Source organism: Podarcis raffonei, chromosome 15, assembly GCF_027172205.1.
Source record: "Podarcis raffonei isolate rPodRaf1 chromosome 15, rPodRaf1.pri, whole genome shotgun sequence".
Taxonomy (NCBI): Eukaryota; Metazoa; Chordata; class Lepidosauria; order Squamata; family Lacertidae; genus Podarcis; species Podarcis raffonei.
Genome location: NC_070616.1, coordinates 13,849,886 through 13,862,973, shown reverse-complemented (window position 1 = coordinate 13,862,973; position 13,088 = coordinate 13,849,886). Strand labels below are relative to the sequence as shown.

The window sequence follows — 13,088 nt, the reverse complement described above, 5'->3', positions numbered from 1 at the left end:
GCCATGCAAAATTTTATATTCCATGCATAATTTTATACATGACCCACCTTTCCTGCTTCCAGGAATTGTGTTACATTTTCTCTCTTTATTGTTGTTGTTGTTGGTGGTGGTGGTGTGTTGTTTTTTTAATTTCTGCCCTGCCTTTCATCCATCATGGGGCTTCTGAGCTTGTCACCCATCCAGGAATTGCCTGGGCCTAGACCTGCTTCCCTCCAGCATTCAATCCATACCTTGGTTATGCCATTGATTCGGGGTGGGGGTGGGGTGGGGAGAGAAGCCAATCTATTTAAATGGGCATGTCAGGAGAACAGGTGTGGCAGAGTGGACCGACAAGACCTGGATTCAAATCATTGCCCAGTTAATGAAATTTGCTGCATGTGCTTTTTAAGCCTGTCGCTTTCCAAGCCTGCTCTGTTTTGGGAAGGACCTTTCCTGAGTGGTAGAGCACTAGATGTGCATGCACAAGGTCCCAGGTTCAAGTCCTGGCATCTCCAAGTAAGGCTGGGAAATATCACCTTGCCTAAAACCCTGGAGAGCTGCCCCCAGTCAGTGCAGCCAATATTGCGCTAGTGGGCCAAGAGACTGATTCAGTAGAAGGCCTGTGAACCTATTTCTATCTGCCCTCTCTTCAGAACCACAGAACTGGAATTCTAGAGTGAGAGAGCGTCTGCTTTGCATGCAGAAGGTCTCAGGTTCACCCCCAGACATCTTCAAGTTAGGGCTGACTCGGGGGATAAGGGAGCTTCCTATGCCCTGTTTAAATCAGCCCTTCCATGAGGACTGGAACCTTACTTGAGTCTTAGGAGAACGGTCTGTATACGACGATGACTACTGTATTATATCACTTACATGCAAAAATGTATTCTAAGTGGTTTGGAACTACAAAATCAATACATAATTAAAATACACAATAAACAAATCCATTAAGGCAAAAAAAAATCCTTAATTAAAATATACAGTAAAACAAACAATTAAAAAGTGTAACATCTGAAGCACCCCTCACTTAAAGCGATAAAATAAAAAGTTAAATTTTGTCTTCAGAAGCTGGTGGAATGCCAACACTGATGGGAGTTCCTTGATTTCAGCAGGGAGCATATACCACAACCTTGTGCTACTATTTCCCTGCATTCACTCATTAAAAGCTGCCACTGCAGGTAAATCAGAGGAACGTGGAATTCCACATTATTTCCTGAAAAGGTTTGTGGATTTGCTTCAAAGAAGCCCCCACCCCTTCCTGGTTTAAGTTCAGAATATCTTGAATGCTGAAAGGAGGAAAAAAGCTGGTGCCATCGTTTCTTTCTTTTTTTCTGAGTTGCTTAGCAAATTTTTAAAATGAAGTTTGGCCTCTGAGCCTATTTGGATATCACAGCGAGGGACTCCTCATCCTTCCTCAGACCTGGAAGATATTCTTCTTAATTTCATACATAAGAGGCTGATTACGATTACTCACAGGTGGGACGCACTCTGCACATGAACAGATACTATTACTTCACATATTCAGGACTGAGCTGTGAATTGCAAATTATGCCCTAATGTGGTCTGGCTCATGTGAAACTGTCGTGTCTTTTAGGTAGACTATTTGGTTCTTTAAGAGAAAAGATAGAATTTTGGCTGATGAAAATTAAAATTTGGGTGGGGGGTGGGGAACCTGATTACAGTCAGAAATAAGTGTTCTTGGTATTTTAAAGTTTTTTTTTTTGCATTTGTGCATATTTTTTGGCAATGGTGCAATTAATATATTAATTCAAATTTGTATTAATTCAAAAACTTACATTGTGTGGTATGCCTTAATTTCTAAATAAGAGGCAATGTGGGCGGAGAGAAGAGGCCTAAAAAGACTTTGTTTGTTCTCAGCCCCTTGGACCTATCTGTGACGCTGAAACTACCCATGGTCCTGAAATTCCTGACCTGACTTGCCCTGGGGAATCTGGCACCAGACCTGAATGGGACATCAGCAGAGGTTTCACACAGAAAAAAACCAAACCAGCCCATTCTGAACAAAATTTAAACGAAAGGAATCAAAACTGTGCACATATCAACAAAGCAAAGGTAGAGAATCTTCTACTTTTCTAGTTCTGGTGTTTTAGTGTTTTATCTGTCCTCAACCACCCCACCCCACCCAAAAAAACACAGTTTATTACACTCTGGAATACATTCCACTTGGATCAGACTTGATTAATTTGAACCATCATCATCATCTTAATCATTGTGGCTTTAGGTTCTGATACAGTTTACCACTACATTTTATTCTTTGTATTTTGTGGTTTTAGTGTGAATTGTATTTATTGTAAATATATACCAATCAGTCAGATTTCCAGGCAGAGTACCACATTAAAATAGATCCCAACACAAATACATGCCAATACAAAACAGAAACGAGCAATGTAATTTTTATAAATGCGCATCTTTGTTCTGTTGTATTCTACCGTGGGAGGATTTTCTGAAGGGCAGAATACACACACGCCTGACTTCAAACTTCAGCAATATGGACTAGAAACTTGATTTTAAAAAAGGGTGGGGAGAGATTCTCATGGAGTTGAATTCTCATCTGCATTCTGCATGCTCCTGTCAACACACAGAGAGAAAACACGCGAGGAGGAAAACTCTTCTTCACAGCAGCTGGGCACCTCAGTGGACTCTGGACGCCTGCAGAATGATCAGGATTCAACAGCAGCAGTAGCAACAAGGCAGAGGCTGAGATCACAAGACGATCTGAGGCGAGGAAGAAAGTGCAGCCAAATCCCTGAGCGGAAGCCTTTAAGGGAGTGAAGACACTTGCTTGTATTCACAAGCAGGAACAAAGCAGAGGGAGACAGACAGCCACAGGGATTCTTTTGCAACAATACCTGGGAGCCTGGCTTTTATAGCTATAATAATAAAAAGCCCTTCCCTTCCCTGTAGTGGGAGCTTTCATCTCAACAGGGCAGGGCGTGAAGAGCGGAGGGTGTCAAAGAGGTTCGGGGGCTCAAGGTGCAGAACAGGCCCCCTTTACCCCGGGCTAACCATTTCCAAAGCACGCAGTGTGCCAAACAAAACAGCTTTGGTTCCACAGAACCCACCCACTGTGAGGGGCCTCCCTGCTGCATCTCTGCAGGATCCACCGGTCTACTCTGTGCTTCCTGCCAATCAGCTTCCATGGGAGGGGGGGTCATTGCAGTGTGTGGCTGGGTAATTCATTCGCTGCCTAACAAGAAACAAAGCGGGATTTCCAGACTTCAGAGGAGGCTCACCGTTACTTCCCTGCACCAGTCTCTGATCTAATTGCCAGCTCACTGAGGGCAGGAAGTTCTTCCTCTGACACTCTCCTAAACCACCCCCCCCCCCGAGTTCCTGAACAGGAAAAAGAAAAGGAATATAGGGAGCAGAGATCTCAGAACCACCAAAAGCCAGGGGGATTGTGACCCACCCTCCATTTCCCCCCCCTTGGTGTAGTGGTTAAGAGCAGTACACTTGTAATCTGGTGAACCGGGTTCGCTTCCCCGCTCCTCCACATGCAGCTGCTGGGTGACCTTGGGCCAGTCACACTTCTCTGAAGTCTCTCAGCCTCACTCACCTCACAGAGTATTTGTTGTGAGGGAGGAGGGGAAAGGAGACTATTAGCCACTTTGAGACTTCCTTAGGGTAGTGATAAAGCGGGATATCAAATCCAAACTCTTCTTCTTCTTGACCTTCACATTGCTACTTCCTACATGGGATAAACCAATTCTGATCCCGCTTAAACTTTTGAGAACTGTCTTGCTGTTTTACATCTCCCCCCTCCCTGTTCTGCAATCACTGGAACTCTGCAAAATGGATGCGAGGATAGATCTGGATGTCCACATGACAAAGATGAGAACTGCACTGCAAATATCCACATTCCATTAGAATATCTTGAACATCAGGCATCACCTTGCAGCACATTTTACAGCTCGCCTGGTCCCTTGCAAATAGGCATGCATGCAGGTGGGACAGGCTGGCTTTTAACTTGCAACGCAGAACGCTACCCATAACATGCATACCAGTTGCCCTTCTAGCCTGACATTCAAGAGAAATTCCACCTTCGACGTTAACGTGATATTTTGATTCTGCTTTTGCCCTCGGAATGCAGGTACAGAGCCTGGGCTGGCAATTCTTCACGCTTGAAACATGGAACGTCAAATTGCGGAAACGCCTGTCTTTAAATCAGGCCGCTGCCATTAGACATGGGCTAATTAGGCAGGGTTCCGGCTGCATTTGCTCCTCAGTCCCCTGTTCTGGCAAGTCTAAGGCATTGTCCCACCCTCCTCCTGAACAAAAGCACCACCACCAGGCAGCCAGATCTGTGTAAATGACATTTATTGATGATACAAGGCAAAGCTTCATTCCACCCCACCCCACCCCCCGCAGTCAAATACCTCAGAATGCAGCAATTTTGAGCAAAAACAAAAAGTACCCTCCACCCCACACTTCACAGCATGCAGACAAAAAGAAACACAGCAGGAGGCCCAGCAGAGAGACAGAGTGAACAGGGGCATGGTGCATTTCTGGAAGGTCCTGGGCTTGCACCCGCCATTTTGTTTCCATCTTCAGCAGCTCCATTTTCCCTGGGCGTGGTGTTGCTGGGCACCACTGAGGCCACAATCACAACATACATTTAAAGCACCTTGATGCCGCTTTGAGCAGCCATGGCTTCCCTCAAAGGATTCTGGGAACCGTAGTATGTTGAGGGTGCCGAGAGTTGTTAGGAGACACCACCCCTCAAAACTACAATTCCTGGAGTGGTTTAATAGTCCATCGTCTCTTCACACAGAATTATGGGAGGGGAATAGGGGAGTCCCCCCCAAAAACGCACAGCACCCTTAACAAACGGTAGGATTCTTTTGGGGAAGCCACGGCTGTTTAAACTGGCATCATAACGCTTTTGAAATGTGAATGTGGCTCAACACTGAGTCAGAAGAGTTACCCAAAGCTTATCGCTGCCAGCCCATTTCTCCCACAAGAACTTCACACACCCCCATTCTTGAAACTGCTATGGAAGTGGTTTTTTGGGACGCACTAAATTCTTTACCTCCTGAAGAACACAGCAGGGAGGAAAAGTCATTTGGTGTGTGCAATGTCTCTCCTTTTTTTCAAAAAAAGAGAGTTGGGCCACAGGGTGCTTCAAACTTCGATCCAGAGGGGGCTTCACGCAGCCCCTTTGAGACACCTCAATAAGGCTGAATAATTGCAGCCTTGTGCTCAAAAAAGAGAGTAAAGAGGGGATCAGGCCCAAATGTTCTCCTTGGCCTCCAAGTTCAGACCTTTCACTACTGCAGATATCTTGGCCCCAAACGACAACATTTCAGAGGCACTGTTGGCCTTCTCAACCCTTAAGACGCTTGAGCTAAGCTCCCCAAATCTCCTGCCCCAAACTGCAACTGCTGTGAGATCCCATTTTGTTTCTTGGAGCAGCTCAGCAGCAGCAGCAGCGACCCAAGCGGCAGCCACATTGACCTTTTTCCCACAAGAACAGGCCTGAAGGGAGATAGTCCGCCACAGACTACAGCCCCCTCTCCATGCACTGGTGCTCAATAGCACAGCTTGGGCAATCAGAGGCAGGTGGCAAAAGTGAGGTTACTGAGCCCCTGGGGTGGGGGTGGGGCTCCTGTATAAGGCTGCTGCCCCATGGCTTGCTTGAGGGAGCCCATTGGATAGCCATCTTGGGGCCTTCAGAGCCTCAGAAAGAAGACCAGCTCCTTGGCTGACGCTTCCCAAAGATCCCGGGGAGACAGCAGCCACGAAGCCATCACCGTGAAAATTATTCTTATGGGATTCCTTACATGTCAATGATTCTTGCTAGGGGGAGCTAAGCTCCTGTGTAGTTCTAAGCGGCAGTAAAGGAAGTCGCCTGGCACATTTTTTGCCCTCTAAATGTCCCGTTCCCCCTGACAGGGTCTTTTTTTGTTTTTAAGTGCTGGCAACCAACAGTCTTGTCTGTCCCCCTTGCCCAGCTCGGTTCTGGTGAATAAGCTTTCCTGTCAGTTCCACTGGATTTGACTGGATCCATGTCATGGATTCGGGGGCCAATGAAGCAGCAAGAGGCCGAATGGATCAACCCCTTCCCCCTTTTCCCTCAGTGCTTAATGCCATCCCTTGTTTCTTCTCCTGTTTCTTCTTTTCTTCTCCTTCTTGCAGAAGAAGGAAGGTGCCTCCATCTTCTGCCGAAAGCTAACGGGAGGGTGGGGGTGTGAATGAAGCAGGCGCTGCTCCAAAAACTGTACATGCACAGAGGGCCCTTGGATATCGAGGATCTGCTCCCTAAGGTGAAGCGAGGAGGTGGCAGTAGGAAAGAGGGCAAGAAAGGGAGGATCATCTTAACCTTTCCTCAGCAATGGGGCACATTTAAGTTTAGGGTTGGCAAAATGTGCGCTCTCCCTCCCCGGATATTGCTGGACTCCAGCTTCCCACCTTCCCTGACCATCAGCCATCCTGCCTGCAAGGGCTGATAGGAGTCGGAACCCAGCGACACTTTCTGGAGGGGCCACAGACGCCCCACCACCCTCGATAACAGATGCTAGCCAGCAGTTTGAACTGGGTGCCTCTTCGACTGCACCCTACTCGGCCTTGAGGAAGGACTTGGCCCCTATGTGGAGAGGGCCCCACACTTCCTTAATAATGCCATACATGCGCCATACCATCAGGAAAGGCAGCCGCATTAAATGCAGCCCCAGAAAGCAGCTTTTGTGAGATGCATGCAGGCGCATATTGGAGCTGGTTCTCTGACCTTTCACACCTCCTGAGGTTCCCTAGAAATGGAGTCTCTTCCCAGCTGTAAGACACAGCTCTGGGTGGTCCTTTGCTCATGCTGAAAAGCTCCATGGGTCAGGAAAGACTGCCATGTTTGCAGCAGGCAGGATTTTCAACCAGGGTGGGAAGAGAGCACACTTCAAATTTAAGGGCGGGGAGACGTGCCAGTTCCTAAAGACCAAATTGACCAATACTCGGTGTTGTTTCTTACAAGGCTGTTCTCTTTCAGATGCCCTTTCCTTCAGCCTCGCCTGCTTGAGACAGCTGGTTTAATTGCAGAAAAATAATAATATCACCGTCGTCATCATCATCATCATAAGTACACAAATGTAAAAGAATAAAGTGCGATGCGAATGGTTTTTCTCAGGCTGGGCAGAGATGGTGTGTGTGTGTGTGTGTGTGTGTGTGTGTGTGTGTGTGTGTGCGTGTCTCTCTCGAGTGTTTAAAATGAGACTGCATGTTCTGAAGTGTCAACTAGAGGCCTACAGTGGTTCAAGAAAACGCAAAGCGTTGGCACAAGATGAAGAAGCTGCACGGGGAACAGATGAGCGAGACAAGACGTGGCAACGGGACTGGCGTTAAAATGAAATTATATTACAAAAAGAAAAAAGAAAAACAACGGGTGGCGCAAAAAAAGTGGTTACAAACTCCTCACAGATGCTAAAAGTATCAAATGGGACGACATCCCCCCTACAGTTACCAGCAACGTGGACACTACTCGCTACCTTGGATTTGCCTCAGCGCGTCGCACCGAGATCTTAGACAACAACACAGAGCTTTTTTTCCCCCTCCCCCCACGCCAAGAGGGTTCTGGGCCTGCACCGGCAAAATGGGGGCGGCAGAGTGTCTGGAGTCAGCCCCGTCCCGATTTCCCTGCGCGGTGAGGCCGGCCGTCAGCAGCGGCGGCGCCTTCGACGGGCTTAGTTTTTCAAAATGGCGTCGTAGACCTGGTAGACGTATTGGGAGACTTCGGGAGCTCGGCATTTCAGAGAGAGCTGTGGGAGAAAAAGAGGCATGAGAAGAAGGAAAGGGGGATGGTTTATTTGAAGGCACCTGGGAGGTGGGGCGGGGAGGCATAAAGTTGCTGAGACAGGTTTCAAATGCCTTCTTTTTCCTCCCTCCTCACTCCCCAAACTGAGGTTTACAAATTATTGCTGACTCAAGCAAGACCCTGTCAGCCCTTAACACTTCTGCCCCAAGACCTGCTGGCGGCTGGGCCATGCTGATGGTGTTACTATCAGTATGTAAAACCCTAAACAACTTGGGACCAGTTTGCCTGCAAGATCGCCTTGCCACTCGACAGCTTCTATCTGCGGAACTGGCACTGTTACAGGGGCACATCATATTCGTTCTGCAGTTGTACAAAATGAAATTTTCGGCACCGCAGCACCTAAACTTTGGAACTCTTGACCGACTGGCACCAGCCAGGTGTCTTCGCTGTTCAATTCTCGGCACCTGCTGAAAACATTTCTGTTGAGAAATGCCTCCCCAGACATGCCAAATGTTGATTTTTTTTTAGTTTAGAACGGGTCTCAATTTTCTTAAATGATCTGAATTGTTCTTTTTAATTGCTTTTACAGATTTTTCTTTTTGTAAACCGCATTGAGGTCTTCTACAATGAACAAATAAATCTGAAGGCAGAAATTTATTGTGCCTTTTCTTCCCCCAGACACAGGGCTGGTCCCAACATTAGGCTGCCTTGGGCGGCAGATGAGAAAGGGAGGACAGTGAGGCTCTGGAGGCCGCACCAGCATTTGATGCATGTTCTCCCCAATACTCCCAGGCCAGCCCTGCCAGTGGGGGTCTTACCGTGTAGTTGGGGTTCCCTGGCTGAATGCGCAGCTCAGCCAAGATCCAAATGCCATTGGTGAGCTTCAGGGATTGGTACAGCATGTCCTGTCCTTCCACGTTCCTCTTGGCGATGGTGTAGACGTTGTTGTTCTGGAGCTTGCTGGAAACGGTGTCTGGGCGGAAGGGCAAACAAGGAAGAAAAACCTCATTAGATCACACAAAGGATCCAAGCCAGTAATGTGCTTCACCAGGGTGGGGGTGCCACTGTGAATACAAGGGCTAGCCTGGCCCCTGACCTCGTCCAGCAGACTCTTCTTCTGTGCATTGCTCCTGACACACTCTCCAGAGGCCGGATGTGTGCATGAGTGGGTGTGCACAGAGGAGAGACATAAAGAGCTCACCCCCAGAAACATTCGAGTGCTGCTCAGTTGCAGTGCCGTCGAGAAACATCCGCACACCATTGACTAGCCTCACTTCCCCAGAGCTCTGCTTAACGTGCAACTCTCTCATTAACTGCCAGGAAACTCCACATTTCGTGACACAGCATCCTCTCCACAAAATGCTGGCTATGCACGCCTTCTCAGCACGGGAGCTGGGCTTCCCCAGGTGCAGAATGTGGAAGGCACGGCCGGGTGGGCCAGATCAATGCCTCACACCCAGCTAGACTCTGGAATGGCTGGTTGCAGGGGGTCACACAAGGTTCACTCACTCATCTATCTACACACACACACACACACACACACACACACACACACACCATGTTCACAATCTGATGGGCTTCCCTGTCTTTGGTCGCTGTGGAAACAGAGACACAACACAAGTGCCTATCCCTTCCTAGGGCTAAAGCCCCCTTCCCTCCATACAACTTTATCCAGGGAAATGACACCCGCACAGCCCACCTAAAAATGCAGCTGCAAAACAGCTGGTGACACAGCAGGCTGCAATCATGGGGCTTTGGGAGCAGGGTGGGAAACTCGCCAAGCCCACCTCATCCTACCCTGCGAGGGGACTAGCGCCTTGCAAAAGCCAACTCCCCAAATCTAAACCAGAATCCTCAGTTTATAGGATGGTGGTGTGGCAAACACTTCCAATTTTGCAAAAAAACACCCCTTACTTTGCAACCAACACACACACACACAGACACACACACTCATGCAGACTACACTACCAAGACTTCTGAGTTTGGAGAGGCTGGAAGACAGCCTACTACAAAACAGTAAGAGTTGCTTCCAGTGCTCCACCGACTTTTCCCTCTGGCCCTGCACACTGCCACCACGTGGCCCCCAGAAGCCTGCAAATGAGAGAACCTGGACCTTGGGGGTCATCCACCTCTGCTCCAGTAGGAAGGAAAAGCCATTTTAAAGTTCGATATTTTTTTCTCCCCTGGCCAAACCAGAAACAAGAGAGGAGTTTCAAAAAAGAAACAGGTAGGGCGGTCAGGGTCATTTCTCTGCCCTGCTGCTTCACATCTTAATTCCTTTGCCGAGCAACTGAAGTTTCCATTGACTGATCTCCACCCATTTAAATGGCTGAGCCTGCCAGCCTTCATAGCAACTGACCTTATGAGGTCACCAGAATTGTGAGTGAGAGGCACGGAAAGGCCTCAAAAAGGATTAGTTTTGGGAATATATTTGGTTTTTTAAAAAAAAATCAATACATGCATTTGAACTTGCCCACTGTCTGAAATGGGCCAAACCGAGAAGGGCAGTTTGAAAAAAGCCGACCACCCCCCCGTCTCCTAAAACACCGCAGTTGGTTCGGAGCCTGCGACGCTGGCTTTGCCTCGGCTGTATTTATCATTCCATTTCTTTTACTGATTTCTATGCTCCCTTTCACACAGATGGATCTCGGAATGGTGCAAAGCAACCATGACAAAACAAAATATTTTTTAAAACTATGGACGCTGGAAGAAAACTGCAAGCCAATGTCAGCACTTCTGATGCCCAGAGTGCCAAAGAAAAATATTGTTTAGGCAGGTTCCAGGGAGGGTGATCCAAAATTGGGAGCGCCTGCAAGCTCCATGGGGCAGTTTCACATCCTGTCCAGCAGCACCTAGCAGAGTCAGCAGCTCGAGTGAAGAACAGCCTGCAGGATCAGGCCAATGGTCCATCTAGCCCAGCATCCTGTTCTCACAGGGGCCAAGCAGATGCCCCAAAGGGAATCTCGCAAGCAGGACATGAGCGCAAGAGCATCTTCCCCTCCTGCGGTTTCCAGAAGCACCCCTGCCTCTGACTGTGGAGCATTAGCCTTTGCGGCGAGTAGCCATTGAAAAATACTACGAAGGGCGTGCGCTGGGAGATTCGGAGTTCTTCCCTTTCATTCACAGGTAGCAATGCCAGCTCCCCCCACCGCCCCAACCTCCGCTTCCCGGCACTGTCATGCCAAGGCTGATGTCAGCTTCGGAGGGAACGAGGAAGCGTTGCTAGGCAACGCTGCCCGGCAGTGCCTGACACACAAGGCAAAACGGCTCGGGCCCACGTGACCGGTGGCAGAGGGGCCCCGCTGTCTTCAGAAGCAGGCACCTGCTCCAAGTGGTGCTGAGCCCTCGGCAAACAGGGCAGGGGACCAAAGAGTTGCCGATCTGACGCCGGCTCCTTTCTCCACTGCCCAAATCTGCACAAACAGCATTAGAGACCCCTCAGGCTCTTTCGCAGGCCTGGAGTGGGGGGGGGGGAGTGCATGGCCTGGCAAACGGGAAGGTCCATTCGTCTAATGGATTTGTAAGCCGCTTCTCAGACACAGAGCCTGTCAAAGCAGCGTACGAGAAAGCCAATTCCTTAAAGCAACAGGCACCACAAGGCCATACCTTACCAATTCTAGAAAAGCAGTCCAGCCCACTATTTCAAACATGCAATTAATATTCTGTGACTGGTGCCAGACTCACTTGGCACATTTAAAGCACTGCGATGCAAGTTGAAACAGTCTTCCCCAGAAGAGTTCTGGGAGCTGTAGTTTGTTAAGGATGGTGAGGGGTGTTAGGAGACCTCTGCCCCCCTCCCAGAGCTACAATTCTCAAAGCGCCTGAATGATCAATACCTCCCCACAGGGAACTCTGGGAATTGTAGCTCTGGAAAGGGAATAGGGGTCTCCTAACAACCTTCAGTGCTCTTAACAAAAACTACAGCTCCCAGAAGCCTTAGGGGGAAGCCTTGACTGCTTCTCCTCCACAAATCTGTCCAATCTTCTTTTAAAGCCACCCAAGTCGGTTGCCATCGCAGCCTCCTGTGGGAGGGAGTTCCAGAGTTTAACTCTGCGCTCCGTGAAGAAGTCCTTTCTTTTCTCTGTCCCGAGTTCTAGCGTTAGGAAAGTGGGGAGGGACTATTCTGTCTCCACTTTTTCCATGCCAGATATAACATTACAAGCTGCTATTGTGCCACCTCCTCCTCGCCTTTTCTCTAAACCAGGCATGTCCAACAGGTAGGTCGTGATCTACCGGTGGATCACTGGACATCTGTGGTAGATCAGTGGTAGATCACTGGCTCCCCCAAGAAGCTGAACAACTGTGGCTCCCCTAGAAAAAGCTCAACACTTTACCTCCTCCCTGAAAAAACTCAACAACTTTGACCCGAACCCCCGAAAAAGCGGGTAGATCACTGCCAGTTTTTAACTCTGTGAGCAGATCGCAGTCTCTTGGGACTTGGCCACCCCTGCTCTAAACCAAAAGGTACCATACGCTGCTCCTTGATAATTTTGGCTCCCTTTCTCTTCCTCAACTCCACCAGATCCTTTTTCTCGAGGGGAGGTGACCGGCCTCCCACTTCTCCCCACTGTGCCTCTCTGCACTCCTTCCAGGCATGGAGCCGTGAGTGAATGGCCCTCGCCGGATCATGAGCGGGTGCTGACACCCTTCTCAAAGGAGGCCGTTCTGAAGCTTCCAAGAGAACACAATGGGGGGGGTGAAAACCCCCTCCCCGCCTGCTTCCATCCTCCGCTCTCTTGCAAGCAACGACAGGGCTTTAAATAGAGCCTCTTGCCCGCCCCGGTTGCCGCTCAGTGAAGTTACTTTGACATGTGGAAAACGAAACCCCCGGCTGATAGCAACACAAAGGAGGGCAGCGCTGCCGCTGTTTACTTAATTGTAATGTGTATGGCTTTGCTGACATGTTTCAAGGGCTTAGTCATCCGCAGAGGGTGACCTTGTCGTTGCCGAAGGGGGTGGCTCTCGCACGGGGCGGGAGGGGGCAGCCCAGGAACAAGGAAAAAACCAACAACTTGCTATTGATTGCTCAAAACAGCTCCAAAGGCAGGGAAATGGGTGTGTGTGTGTGTTGAGCATCCATTGACTTCAAGACCCCTCCCAGGCGCCTGCTATTGTGTGACCTTCCTACTTCGGAAACCGCAGGCTGCCTTTTGTTCTCCTGCGTGATGATAATTGCGCCTTGGAACACTCTTTATTATTCTCTCTTTTTTATTAAAAAAAAATAAGTCAAGGGAAGTGGTTGGGAGGCAGCAGCTGTCAGGAGGAGAATGGGAAAGAGAGGAAAAACCCCAATCCACGGAAAAAGAACATTTCGCCTTCATTATAAGGCAACTGAAGCCATTTAGAAAACTAG

The 13,088-nt window shown here is 48.9% G+C and overlaps 1 protein-coding gene across 2 annotated transcripts in view; it reads right to left on the bottom strand.

Moving 5' to 3' along the window:
• Nucleotides 1–7,317: 7,317 nt before the first annotated feature.
• AP2B1 (adaptor related protein complex 2 subunit beta 1) overlaps nt 7,318–13,088 on the bottom strand; it is a 57,227-nt gene continuing 51,456 nt past the window's right edge. For both annotated transcript variants that reach the window (XM_053366936.1, XM_053366935.1), the window contains exons 21-22: nt 8,554–8,708; nt 7,318–7,739 (exon numbers count right to left, since the gene is read on the bottom strand). In XM_053366936.1, coding sequence (XP_053222911.1) covers nt 7,665–7,739; nt 8,554–8,708 — 230 coding nt within the window. In that variant the 3' untranslated portion in view covers nt 7,318–7,664. The remainder of the gene's footprint in view (nt 7,740–8,553; nt 8,709–13,088) is intronic.